Here is a 14062-nt window from a genome sequence, read left to right as displayed (position 1 = left end):
ATTTATTCCAAAAATGTTTCTTTACTGTTCTCATATAACAAACTTTTACCTGAACTTAAATTATACACATCCCTTCCATTAAAAGATTTTCTCAAACACTGTTAGAACCTATAAGTAATATTTGAGATGCTGTGGAGCGTCTGCTGCCAGCTGGGGTAGGGTAATAATTCCCTTTATTGCCAGCTTTTCTTGGTAATATGTATATTTAAAGCTATTTTCTATTCTGCTATTAATTTATTGTTGAAAATTATATTTTCTATTTATGTGAGTAATAGTAAGAGAAATATTAAATGGCGCTCGGTACGGCTCTAACCTTCGTCCTTAGCTTCTGTGTGTTATTTTGACTTTTTATAGGGAAGAACAAGAATGCCTCACAGACTGAAGATGATCGAGATTTCAGAATAAAATTCACACGAGATGTAAATAATACACAACTGTTGACGACACATGTAGTTGTTCAGCATCTCATTCGTGTCAGAGGTGAGTTTTCTCCTCCCCGGTCGGGGGTTTGGGCGTCCTCCTCCTAATGGAGCAAACAATGCGTCAAATAATTAGAGTCCATTTCTGACTCGTGCAACAAACTAAAGAAAGAGGAAAAGCTGCGAAGGCTAATGTGAGTGTGTCTGTACTCACCTGGTACTAACAGGTGGCAAGATATTAGGGCGGGGGCACGCCGTGAGGACGAGCTCTCCTCTGACAGCTTCCATCATCAGGTTCTGGAGGGTGTTCATCAAAACAAGTTCACTCATGAAAGCAGACACATGTTCGCGTGTGTGGGGCGTGTTTCCTGAGCACCCTGCACTCTCCTCGCTGCCCACTGCCCTGCTCAGAGCCCGAGTCTGCGGCCTGGCGGGGGGAGAAGAGCTGGGACACAAACACTGACAGGAGGAGGATGGAAACGATGATCTGTCAGGAGAGGACGATCCCGCGGTGTCGGGCTTGGAGGCCGAAGAAATCAGACGCTGGATGAAGGCGGAGTCATCGAGTATGTCGCTGAAATACGAAGAACATGCATGATTGATTTTCAGTGTTGTCATCTTAAATATCACCGATCTATAAATTAGAATAAATGCATAAGACAGGCTGTCTACTCTACACGTGGGCGGTACCGTAGCAGACAGCTGAGTATGTGGAAGAGGATCTCTTTGTCGGGGCTGTGTGCTGGAGCAGGAAGCCCAGTAGAGACGGTGGGTTCAGGATGATGCATCTGAACTGACTGAAGGCTTCTAATAACAGCAGGAGAAATGACATGTCATCGCTCCAGCATCTACAGTTAAGCTCAGGGATGAAGGACTGAACATATTCTGTATCTGATTTACCTATAATGCTTATTAAAGTAATCAGGACAGTTCTTTAGGTACTCTATAAGGTCATGGGAGTGTGCTGTGACCCTGAGATACAGCAGAGCAGGTCTGGGGGGGTCGGGGCGCCTCCATACTTTTGCTATCTGTCGCTGTTCCCGCAGCTCGGCCGTTCTTAGCTTAGTGCCTGCACTGGCTGCTTCATACACACCACTGGCACAGATGGGAGGAAGGGTCTAGAGTGGAAAGAGAACGTGAAGTCAGAATAAAAGCTTCATGTTCTTTTATAGTCTCGTAATTATTTTAATAATAAAATCACAGAGACCACCTTATATTTTCTGAGTGGCGGACCTTTTCTTACAGGAACTGCTGGGAGTGTCTGTGACGAGACAAGGAGTGAAATACTTTTGATTTCTACATGATTTTAAAAAATTTAATAATTTGTCTTTGAAGTCAGACCTCGTCGATCAGAACTCTTTGGCTCTCTGTGATGTTTTTGTCCGTGATTATAAATTCGTTTTTTTGTCTTTCTCTTTCTTCTTCCCAGCGCTGCAAAGCATCGTTATACCGAGTACGTTCAGCTTCCAGAGTAACCTAGAGAAGAGAGGAAAAGGACGCAACAATTCAAGGAAATGAGAAAAATAATAACAAAAAACTTGATTTATGACACAAGACAGAAGATGAACAAGGATAAAATGTTTTTAAAACATTTCTTTTAGGTAAAACTGAGCTGCATAAAACAAGACTGGATGTCTGAAGTGAGATGTTTAATCCTGCTGAGGTGCTTTCAAAAAGGACCCTGAGGTTTTTACCATATTAACTTTACAGACAGGAGCTCTGTTGTTGTACTTATTTTAGCTGCAGTAAGTTCTATTCCATCCAGCATCAAAGCAGGCAAAGCTTTGAGTTTACGAATGTCAGTGGGGTTAAAAGAAAATAGAGCTGCGTGTCGTCTGCATAACGTGCCTGCAGGTGACACGTGGCAGGGGTAACATGTATAAAGGAAGGAGGAGAGGTCCAAGCACAGAACCCTGAGAAGATGCATCTGACCCTGCGTGGGTAAGGTGGCCTGTGACTTTCCTAGGGCAACAGTAAGCATTGCTGCAAACAACGATAATGCACCACACCACACTGCAGTTTCTGCACAGAAATGGTTTGTGGAACATGACAAAGACCTCATTGTACTGACTCAGTGGTGTGAACTGGGCCTTTGTGCCACCTGTAACAAAACCTAAACTTTACGATGATGCGTCTGTGTTACCTGACAGACGACATCCAGCTGATGAACTGTGGGGTAATCAGTAGAAGTGAAGGTGAGGACACAAAGGGCACACTCCCCCGGACGAAGACGACCTCGGTCTGGGTGGATCTGCACAACCTGACACAGCACATCAACGCTCATCAACGTGAGAAAGAGAATAAAATAATGGCTTGTACAACAATGAATACAGTGGGGCAAAAAAGTATTTAGTCAGCCACCGATTGTGCAAGTTCCCCCACTTAAAATGATGACAGAGGTCAGTAATTTGCACCAGAGGTACACTTCAACTGTGAGAGACAGAATGTGAAAAAAAAATCCATGAATCCACATGGTAGGATTTGTAAAGAATTTATTCGTAAATTAGGGTGGAAAATAAGTATTTGGTCACCTCAAACAAGGAAAATCTCTGGCTCTCACAGACCTGTAACGTCTTCTGTAAGAAGCTTTTCTGTCCCCCACTCGTTACCTGTATGAATGGCACCTGTTTGAACTCATCATCTGTATAAAAGACACCTGTCCACAGCCTCAAACAGTCAGACTCCAAACTCCGCCATGGCCAAGACCAAAGAGCTCTCGAAGGACACCAGGAAAAGTATTGTAGACCTGCACCAGACTGGGAAGAGTGAATCTACAATAGGCAAGCAGCTTGGTGTGAAAAAATCAACTGTGGGAGCAATCATCAGAAAATGGAAGACATACAAGACCACTGATAATCTCCCTCGATCTGGGGCTCCACGCAAGATCTCATCCCGTGGGGTCAAAATGATCATGAGAACGGTGAGCAAAGATCCCAGAACCACACGGGGGGACCTGGTGAATGACCTGCAGAGAGCTGGGACCAAAGTAACAAAGGTCACCATCAGTAACACACTACAACGGCAGGGAATCAAATCCCGCAGTGCCAGACGTGTTCCGCTGCTGAAGCCAGTGCATGTCCAGGCCCGTCTGAAGTTTGCCAGAGAGCACATGGATGATACAGCAGAGGATTGGGAGAATGTCATGTGGTCAGATGAAACCAAAGTAGAACTTTTTGGTATAAACTCAACTCGTCGTGTTTGGAGGAAGAAGAATACTGAGTTGCATCCCAAGAACACCATACCTACTGTGAAGCATGGGGGTGGAAACATCATGCTATGGGGCTGTTTTTCTGCCAAGGGGACAGGACGACTGATCCGTGTTAAGGACAGAATGAATGGGGCCATGTATCGTGAGATTTTGAGCCAAAACCTCCTTCCATCAGTGAGAACTTTGAAGATGAAACGAGGCTGGGTCTTCCAACATGACAATGATCCAAAACACAGCGTCCGGGCAACAAAGGAGTGGCTCCGTAAGAAGCATTTGAAAGTCCTGGAGTGGCCTAGCCAGTCTCCAGACCTCAACCCCATAGAAAATCTGTGGCGGGAGTTGAAAGTCTGTGTTGCTCGGCGACAGCCCCAAAACATCACTGCTCTCGAGAAGATCTGCATGGAGGAATGGGCCAAAATACCAGCTACTGTGTGTGTAAACCTGGTAAAGACCTATAGTAAACGTTTGACCTCTGTTATTGCCAACAAAGGTTATGTTACAAAGTATTGAGTTGTATTTTTGTTATTGACCAAATACTTATTTTCCACCCTGATTTACGAATAAATTCTTTACAAATCCTACCATGTGGATTCATGGATTTTTTTTTCACATTCTGTCTCTCACAGTTGAAGTGTACCTCTGGTGCAAATTACTGACCTCTGTCATCATTTTAGGTGGGGGAACTTGCACAATCGGTGGCTGACTAAATACTTTTTTGCCCCACTGTACAAGCCGTGTTTGTGTGATCCGTGACAGTCAAACAGAGCCACACAAAGAGGGCGGATCTATGTTTTTTTTGGCTACCTTTGCACCTTCCTCTTCCTGCTGGTTGGTGTGTTGGGGCAGGTCCCATTCATAGTGGGCGGTGTCTGCGCAAGACACGTTGGTGAGGAAGAAGATTCTCGAAGACTGTGAGCACACAGGGATGTCACCTAGAAAGATGCTGTCCTCAGACAGGAACAACACCTGCATAAAGCAAACATGTTAGAATTCAATGAAAATAATATTTGAATGATACACAAAAAAGATTCAAATGAACGTAGTCTCACCTGTCCCGGGAAGGGCACCCTCGTAACACTGGGTACAAAAGCTTGACAGTCACTGCTGTTACAGTGGTTTGAGGAGTCTTGTGTAAGGCTGCTAAGCCCACGTCCCTCAAACCTCACGACCGCTGAGTCACTACCTCCGATGTGGATAGGAACATCTACCTGGGGATACAGAAACGACAGAGTGTGTTTATCGTTACTGATCTGTTATCTTTCTAATTCCTCTTGATTTCTAAATGATTATTACCTAAATGATAACAATGCCAGCTGGTGAAGTACAAAACACAATTCAAACCCAGTTCCAAAAAAGGCAAAATGTAAATAAAAACAGAATCTCATAAACTCTAAATAAATAAATACATACATGTATATATGCAAACCAATAAATTCTGCTTTTATTTACATTTTTAACCTCCTAGGACCTGCGTCCACATACGTGGACATCACATTTTGGGTTATTTAGACCAAAATACTCAATTCTGCTCTACAAGGGCCTGATATCCACTTACGAGGACATTATACTGCTACTGTTCTATCAAAGTTTTAAACTAATATCCTCATATGTGGCTCTGATTTTTCATAAAAACAAAAATAAGGTAAAAAACATCTGGTAATTCTTTGTTTTTACATTCATCGGGCCCCAATCGCCCCAAATATCAAAGAGAAATTAAAAATGCTGCCGTGGAAGAGTTCGGGTCTTAGGAGGTTAAACAGCATCCCAACTTCTCTGGAATCGGGTTGTGTAAATATCCTGACGACAGGGTAAGATGTGCAGAGTATGATGTCGTACGTGATACGTCTTCGCCTCCAACGGTGAGAAGATCCATTCCAGCTTTGCAGTTTTCCCTGGAGGAATTTCTCCTTGTGGATTGAGGCAGCGCAGCACTGGATGGTCAAAGTTGTCAGCTTGAAGCTGTGACAACACAGCTGTGTCCACTTCATAGCACACTGGCACTGCCCCACCATTGTGTAATTCATACACCTGCGTGGTAAACAAACAATCACAAATCTTTTCGTTCCAAGCGTTGGGCTGTAAACATCCTCTCACTGCACACACTTGCAGAGACACACCTGCTTTGGAGGACTGCAGTCTCCAATAGTTACGGAGGTGAAGAAGTGTTGGTGGGAGTCAAAGTGGAGATGTGGCTGATCCCTCTCTACCGTCGCCCCCTGAAAGTTCAGCTGCACACAGAATACATGAAATGGACACAAAGACAATGAAAACAATCGAATGCAGCGAATGTGCTGATGTTAAAAGAAAGTACATCATCCCTTAAAATGTGAACTGTCACATGAATAAGTTAAAAATGTTTCTTACAGAATGCCGAGTGCTTGCTCGTAGGGGGTTGTTTGATTGTTGGGTTTTCTCCGTATAACTGTGGGGTCTTTATTTTTCAAAATAAAGTGCCATGAAGCGACTGCTGTTGCAATTTGGTGCTATATAAATAAAACTGGATTCTTTGACTTCATAAATATCTGTTTGTCATGCCCCTCATTCATTAATCTGACATAGCATCACAAAAAAAGGTCAAAAATGTAAAAGGAGCACAAAGCTAGCTTACCTTTGACACTACCAAAACTGTCAGGTGACTTATTTTTACTGCACTGTCAGACCTGCGTAAATATAAAGTTTTTAAAAGCCTCACCAAGATTTCTCTGCCATATGAGAGCTTGAACACAACAGGAAAGTGATCCGTCCCAACAAAGACGTGACTGTGAACGACAACGTTTTGAATGTTTTGGTATCAGTTTATTAGTTCATTGGTTAATAAATTAATTTGCTTCAGATTTTAGTCAGTGTGTAATGATTATGGGACATGTGCAGTCATGATCTCTGACCTGTAGCTGAAGTGTACTGCCCTCTTCTGGCCTGGGAGCAAAGTTCCAGCGCGAGGTGAAACACTGAACAATTGGTTGTCCTGAACCTGTGAAAAACATGAAACATTACTTTTGTTTTTATCTCTGTCTTATCATAATATTGATATTTTTTCTTGCAAAATGGAATAAACAAAAGACACAAAAAAGTAAGACCTTCATTTGGGACAGCTCTGTGTTACTGAACTCTCCCGTCACTGCCCAGTACTCCAACTCTATCTGTTGATCCTCTGGAAACAAGAAGGCCCTAATATCAAAGAAGAAGACAACTATCAGCAGATGGTAGAATTTACCTTCAAACCATCACATACGCTCTACTTTCAACAACAAAAATGAAAAATGACAGGGTGCATAGAGCAGACTGGTCTGTAATAATAGTATACTTTATGGCATGATATTTACATACCAGTGTACAGGAATACACCCAGGGTTGTGAAGCATCAACATAAGGTCTGAAGGATCTGAATCAACAGGAGCCGAACCAAAGTTGAAATCCAGCATGGTTTTGGTGAAGATGGAAGGACTTGTGTGCAGTCTAGAGACAGATGGAGACAACAGGGTGGTGCGCACCACACCCAGACACTGCAGGTTTAAAATGACTGTTTGTCGTTCAGGAAATACAAACTGTTCTACAACAAATACAAAATAATTCAAATACAAAAAATTACCATTAATACCAAAAAACTTTAATTATTCCAGGGTTACGTTTCTGTTTTGTTTAGTTTTTTTGCTTGTTTCAGATGCTGACCTGTGCCTGGTGGGAGTCTGAAAGGTCAGTTCTTCAGAGGACGGGTTGGACAGCAGCTGGTCGTTGAGACAGTCCAGTGAGAAGAGTTTCCATATGTGTGTCTTGCTGAGTCTACCCACACAGCCACAGCTCCACGCATCCATCGCCTGCAGGGTGGGAAACACACCCCTAGCTCGCACTTCACAAAGCGCTTGGGGAGATGACATCACACATCCTGGAGAGAGAGAGAGACAGGGAGAGCAGGATAAAACAGGCAGTGTTGCTTAATAATGACTTGGAGTTAAATTGCAGTAAACATTTAAGCGTATGGAGTGTGTATGTGTTCTACCACTGGCATTCAGAGTTGTATATGTGATGGTCCAGAGGTACTCAGCTTGCCTGTTCGGTCTGATTGTGGATCGGACCACCATGGTGGAGTGAGAGGCAACAGTTCCCCTCTCCAAGTCCAGCTGTAGGGCTAAAAGGACACAGATTCAGTCTCACTAGTAGAATCAAAAAGTACAGAGTGCAGATGAACGTATACGTGTATCACAAAACGAGATACCACTTGGCTGAGCTGCAGAGTCAGAGTGATGTTCATCATCCAGAAGTATCTGCTGCACAGAGAGGCCGAAGGAGACTGGACAGGGGCTCTTGTTTACTACAGGAATCTCAACAGTTCGACAGCTTCCAACCAAAGTCTCTCCCACATCAAGGATGGATTTCTCTGCCTGGGAAGGAAGGCACCTCTAAAGATCTGCTGCTGTTCCAAAGCTACAGGAAATGATTGCTTGAATTTTCTTGCAATATTTGTCTACGGTTATGACTGACTCACAAAAAACAAAAACAAGCATGTGTACATATTGAAATCACTCAAACACATGAATAGTTCCACCTCTATCCAGCCCCTGGATCCCACTCCCTCCACTACAAGGGTGAGGTGTGACTTGATGGATCCATGTGACTGGACAGGCCAGTAGGTTAGAGTAGGTTCTAGTGTGTATGCGTTCTCTGCCAGCGGACTGAAGGTCCACGTCTGCATCTGTAGTAAAAATAAACAAATTAAACAGCTTTTTTTTCCACAGTTCCACAGTTACTGTCTACATAAATGTGCAGTGTGCACTCCTCTCTCAGTCTCTCACACAGCACTCATTGGGATGCAGTTCACCAGCATCTGGTTTGACAGAGATAAGCTCCTGGTCTGGCTCTGGAATGCTCCACTGGAATCTATCATGAAAGGAAATCAGAGAAAGCCAGCTGTAGACAAGATGAATGATCCTGAGGTAAGTCCAGACTACAAACAATACACTGAAAAATGTCGGAAAACACGACCAGAATAAGAGCGCAGAAACAAATCAGGCAGCCGACCTCACTGGCAACAGGCTTCGGTTCCTGATGTGATGGGTGCGCTGGGCCTGCGAGCCCACTGCTGTTGGCTGGAAATATAAAGTGCTGCCTCCTTCCAGAGACACACACAGCTTTTCCACCACACTGACAACTGTCAGTTCCTGAAGAAGAAAGAGACATTAACAGACAGTAAAATAAAAATAACGTAAAAACGTGACTGTTGACTGACGCTCTCGTGCAGGGCCGCACCTTTGTGAGTTTAGATGCATTGAGCTGCAGGTGTAATTTAAACCCCTGGTCAGAACTATCCTCTGCTGGCACTGCTCTGAGGGACAGGATCTGGTGATCTCCTGGCTGGATCAAACCACAGCTTGGAACTACAAACGCCGATTCTGCCAGGGCAGGGTTTGAGCTGCGCTCCAAACAGAAAGTGAGCGGCCAGTCTCCAACATTGTGAAGCAGGACTGTCCGATAGGAAATGACACTGAGGGCTGGAAACACCTAGTAGAACAAAATCATTCAGCAAGCTCCAGATGTTGTTTCTAAGAAGGAATATTTGATTTATTATCTTAAAGATTTTCCTCATGAGTTGGGATTTGAAGAAAGTGCATCTTTTTTGTTCTTACCACGTGAGGGGGATTTACGGAGCAGCGTGGAGTGAAGTGTTCTTTGCCTGGCTGAAAGGAGTGGCCAATGACTCTGATGGTCACACACCAAGGCGGACACACACCTGTGTCTGGACTGTGCTGCAGAGTCCAAAGATGCATGATTGACAGCATAGGTTTGAAAGCATGTGACTGTTTAAGACCAGGTTATACTAAGTCAAAAAAGCACCGCTGCCTGTTGTAATGCACAGTTTACTGCAGTGTATAAAATAATAATACCTTATTGTATGCAAAGCACTCAAGTTGTGCTCCGTGCAGAGTATTGAGCTGCTTGGGCGCGTACGTCACTCTGAACAAGGTGGACTTAAGTGGAGCCAAGTCACAAGATGATGGAGCGATGGAGAATGGAGACTCTTGGGCGGCAGTCCAAACGAGACTTGAAGGGAAATACATGAAATATAAGCATCAGCGGTCAGAAATTAAAGGTAGATTTCAGACAGAAAAACAAAAACATCAAAAGAAGCCACGCTGCAGGACACGAAGACGTACCTGAGTTTCCTCCTGGTGTGGTTTGTGATAGAGACCGACTGCGTAAAAGCAGATGAAGGAGATGAAGAGGATGTATGCTTGTGATTAAACAGCAGTTCAGTCGGGGCCACAGATACACGTAGCAATGGCAATGAAGATTTCAAACAGAGAGGATCCGTGTGCCCCAAGCAGGCCCGGTAAAAGTCTTCCACGGCGGTGGCTGACATGAACTGCTGTAAATGACACAGACAACGAGTCAGAGAGGCAAGTCTAAGCCTTCGCTGAAATTTAAATACAGAAATGTGAAAATGGAAGCATACCCCCTCCACAGGGGAGTGCAGCCCTTTCTGGTCAGACTCTATTTTATGACCTCCCCGCAGGGCTGCCGGGGCATGTGGTGAATTCTGTCTGCAGTCCTGCTGAAGCGTGTGCAGAACCAAGTGTTCAGGTTTTAGTATGGCAGGTTTCTGGTGCCCTGAGTGGCAGGTACCAATCAGGTCAAGAAACACCGGCTCCTAAAAGAGACATTATGTAAGCACATAGGTAGAAATGCTTGTCTCCGTGCCGTGTTTAACATGTCCTACCCCGTCCAGTACGAGACATGCCACTCTCCTGTAGTGTGCATTAGGCTGTGTGGGCCTGTAGGCTGCCTTCACTCTGGTGTGACTATGTGGGAGAACAGCGCCACTTGCTGGTAGGATACTAAACACACTGTTCCCACTACAGTCAATATCCCACTGGTAGAAAGCCTCAGCAGTGGAAGCATTAACGAGCTCCACCGTCCGTACAACTGATCCTCCTGCTTCAACACATTCAAAATCCACCACAGAGGAAGACAAGGCAACTTTGGGACCTGCAAAAGGAGATTATCTGGGTTATAAACTATCTTCCTTTTATTATTTGAAAATACAACTTTCTTGGGAGTGTACATGTGCTTTACTAAAGCTACAGAGAAACTGAGTTTTCCTTCATGTCTGGGCCTCTTACCAATACAACGCCCAGAGAGTTTGAGCAGACTTTCACTGAGCGTGCCTTTGCAGTTTAGAGACAAGTACTCCACTGAAACAGTATCCACCACAGCAGGGGAGTAAGTGACTGAAACCCGCCGTGATCCACCAGGAGCCACCCTACCACGGGTGGCATCACAGCTGAACTCTGATCCAAACGAGGGCACCCCACCAGGCAGCCGTGACAGAGAAAAAGACGCCGTTACCTGCAGGAAAGGATGCAAAGATGTGTGGGAGAAGGCTTCGAGCGTGAACTTTTGCACTTACGTGTCTATGTGCACCACCCACCGGAGACGGGTTAAAAATGTCAAAGTGTTTCTGCAAACTCTTGCCAACAGCAACAGGACCAAAGTCCACCAGTGGGCCACCATTATCTTCTCCCCCTTTGCTGCTGGGATTTTTCACCAGTAGATGTGGATATTTAGCTTAAAAAAGCAAGATAAAAAGTCGCAGGTAAAACAGATGCTTGAAAGACCGATGTGTCAGCTTTTGACTATTTGAAGTAGATCTAAAAATACCTAGAGTGGAATTTTACAGGGAAAACAGTATTTAGGCTAACTTTCTATTCCTCCTTTTGTATTTTACGTTCATCGTGTGATGTTGCAAACGTTATCTTTATGGGAGTGGGCCAAGCCCATCATTTTATATTTTGGTCATGACGTACAAGTAAACGAGACAGTGAGGAGGCTGACAGTTATGACAGTTTCTCACGCTAACCCTTACCCACTGACACTGTGGTCAGATCTTTGGTTTGCTAGTTACAGTACCTAGTCCCTGTAGGAGGACAGTGCAGCTGCTCTCGAGCTTGCCCTCCTCTCCAAACCTGCAGAGAGCCTGCTGCTGGTACACCAGTGCCTCCTGTGGCCGGAAGACCACTGTGGTGTGACACTCCTGACCGGGTTTCAACAGGCCCTGCTCTGGACGGAGCTGGAATGGTGCAGGACACTCCCACTGGAAGTACGTATGGAGTTTACTACAGGATTAAATAAAAAAGAGGCGATTAAAGTAAAATAAAAGCAAGCGTTCTATTTTCTATTTCCTCCCAACATAGAAAACACACATACAGGTTAAATGAAATACACACAGAGACATAACCGTGTACCTGGCATTTTTTAATGGGAAATCAGTGTGTGTGGAGTGTTCAACAGCACAGAGCGGGAGCATCACAGACTCAGGAACCTCCAGGGTGTGAGAGGGAACGACGGCACGGAGGCATACATGAAAGCTGCCTTCTTTCCCTTGAAATTCAATGCTGTCCTCATACTCACACTGTCTCAGACACACGCAGCAGTACACAAGCAGAAGACTTCAAAGCACAGAGTGAGCTGCTGTATTTAAATAGTTTATCATCTACTCAGGATTTTATTGAAACAGTTAAATTACTTTTATATTTACCTGCTCTCTATACATCAGTTTGTATCATGTAAGGTTACTGACTACAGAGATACTGCTGCATAAGCATGAAAGCACTAGTACATTTCATATTTCAAAATCAGTGAAGATCAAGTAGTATTCTGTCTGATTTTGACATGTGTTACCCTTTGAAGAGGTTTAAAGGTGACTTGTATGGAGAAGGAAGTCCCGGGGCTGATGACAGCTATGTGAGGAGCCAAGGTGGAGAAAATCTTGGACACAGGAGGCCTGTGAAGGGAAGCGAGGGACGTGTTATCTGCAGGGATAAAACAAAGCTTAGCTTTGCACAGAGCAGATTAAACACCTTATGTGTAGCTTCTTTAGCTTGTTGTGGACGTTCTTTAACACTAATGTCTTGGTAAATTCTCTGCCCAGGTCCCAGTCCTCCCAGGCCAGCTCTGGTCTCGTTTCCACTCCAAAGAAGCAGTTTCTTTGGCTTGGTGCTCGTCGCTGACACTTCCCAACCCTCTGCCTGTGGGGAATCCCTGGATCCTGGCAGGTTTGGTGTTACAGGAGATGTGAGTTTTGGAAAAACACAAAAAACAAAACATTTATTCCAAATTCAAAACAATCTTTAACATTTATAGTGGACCTGAAACAGTCATACAGCAATGTCTCTTTGAGAAAAGGCAACTATATCTTCAAAATGATACATTTTTGTACAAACTTTACATTGACCAATAGGAATGGATGAAGTCATTCAGTGAACATTTTTTGCACACAGTATATTTCAATTAAAGATTTGGCTTGATAAGAAAAAATTATGATTAATGATGTTAGTTGTAAATGGATTAAATACAAATATAAAGATCCAGATAGATGGTGTTGATACAGAAAAAGACATTATAGATAGTTAGAAAGGACACGTTAAATATATTCTTCCTTCAGTGTCAACAAGCAGCACTAAACAAAGCAGAGCAGGATTTCACATCACTCCATGTTCACCTTATTTAAGCTATTGTTCAAAGGTCTGGGACAATAACAACTTTTGCAACAAACATAAATTTAACCAAAAAGAAGTATAAAGATATGATCTTCATCAGATAGGAGAGGAAGATGTTGAATTTTAGTCAGTGTTTCTGTTTTTAGCTGCTACTTGCTTTGCTGCGTGGAGCACAATTATGGAGTTGTGAAAACAAGATAATACGGGAATAATTTGTATTTTATGTAGCGTACGTATTATGTGTAGTTAGAAATGTGTTCACTGCTGTTATTGAGGTTTAAATCAACAGGGAAGCTGGATAAATAAACACTGATAACTTTGTGACATTGTAGAGTTTTTACTGGATTATTTTCTGTATACTGTTTACATTATTGACATAAAGTAAACAAAACTAAACAAACACAGTTTCGTAAATGTGAGCACAGCACAGGGTTATTCTCACAGATCTCAAACAGGAAAAAAACAATGATGCCAAACTTTACTTTGATATCGTTGCCAGTGACGGAGGCCTCCCGTGGAGCGGCAGACACCAGCGGGTCAGGACCCCGAGTCTCCGCTAACATGGCTGTAAAGGAAGAAGACGCTTAGTCCTCGACACAGAAGGAAACACGGGGAATGGTAACGTAGCTCTTTCCCGTTTAAGACACATTTTACGGTCAGTAACACGAACTGGTTGGTGGCTAAAAAACAACCTCACCTTACCGACACGCGGAGCAAACTCTTCAACTACTTTTTATTTGCCTCAAAATTGAAGACGAAGAAGAAAGAACACACCGGGAACACCGGGAACAGACATGGGTCAGCGTTGTTGCGTTGTCGTTTCCATAGCAACAAGCCTCCAGAAGAAATTACGGCGACTGATAAGGGTCATTTGCAAACTGCTACGTGAGGACGTAACCAGAGTGGTGACGCTGTGACGTAGTTTTACGGTATGTAAATACGCG

The 14062-nt window shown here is 43.8% G+C and overlaps 1 protein-coding gene across 3 annotated transcripts; it reads right to left on the bottom strand.

Moving 5' to 3' along the window:
- Positions 1–35: 35 nt before the first annotated feature.
- On the bottom strand, positions 36–13950 carry cfap65 (cilia and flagella associated protein 65). 3 transcript variants are annotated; one of them, XM_080903685.1, is made up of 35 exons: positions 13816–13950; positions 13601–13683; positions 12480–12667; positions 12301–12403; positions 11865–12031; positions 11530–11735; positions 11051–11187; positions 10743–10968; positions 10340–10608; positions 10076–10270; positions 9777–9985; positions 9507–9663; positions 9249–9368; positions 8872–9123; positions 8644–8783; positions 8418–8502; positions 8171–8317; positions 7841–8006; positions 7625–7753; positions 7297–7510; positions 6955–7083; positions 6705–6795; positions 6513–6598; positions 6320–6386; positions 5745–5855; positions 5464–5655; positions 4677–4835; positions 4432–4593; positions 2563–2679; positions 1761–1895; positions 1630–1680; positions 1320–1537; positions 1110–1226; positions 634–993; positions 36–523 (listed from the first exon to the last, which is right to left on the bottom strand). In XM_080903685.1, exons 2-35 carry the CDS (start codon positions 13679–13681, stop codon positions 475–477), a joined length of 5235 nt encoding a protein of 1744 aa, XP_080759811.1. In that variant the 5' UTR covers positions 13682–13683; positions 13816–13950; the 3' UTR covers positions 36–474. The 3 variants fall into 3 exon arrangements, with proteins under 3 accessions (XP_080759811.1, XP_080759810.1, XP_080759809.1); XM_080903684.1 differs by having other exon boundaries at positions 9777–9988; positions 13821–13942; XM_080903683.1 differs by having other exon boundaries at positions 37–523; positions 9777–9988.
- Positions 13951–14062: the final 112 nt, after the last annotated feature.

The sequence above is a fragment of the Rhamphochromis sp. 'chilingali' genome (genome assembly GCF_963969265.1).
Source record: "Rhamphochromis sp. 'chilingali' genome assembly, chromosome: 14".
Taxonomy (NCBI): Eukaryota; Metazoa; Chordata; class Actinopteri; order Cichliformes; family Cichlidae; genus Rhamphochromis; species Rhamphochromis sp. 'chilingali'.
The sequence above is the reverse complement of the archived record's forward strand: the minus strand, read 5'-3'. Positions and strand labels throughout refer to the sequence as shown.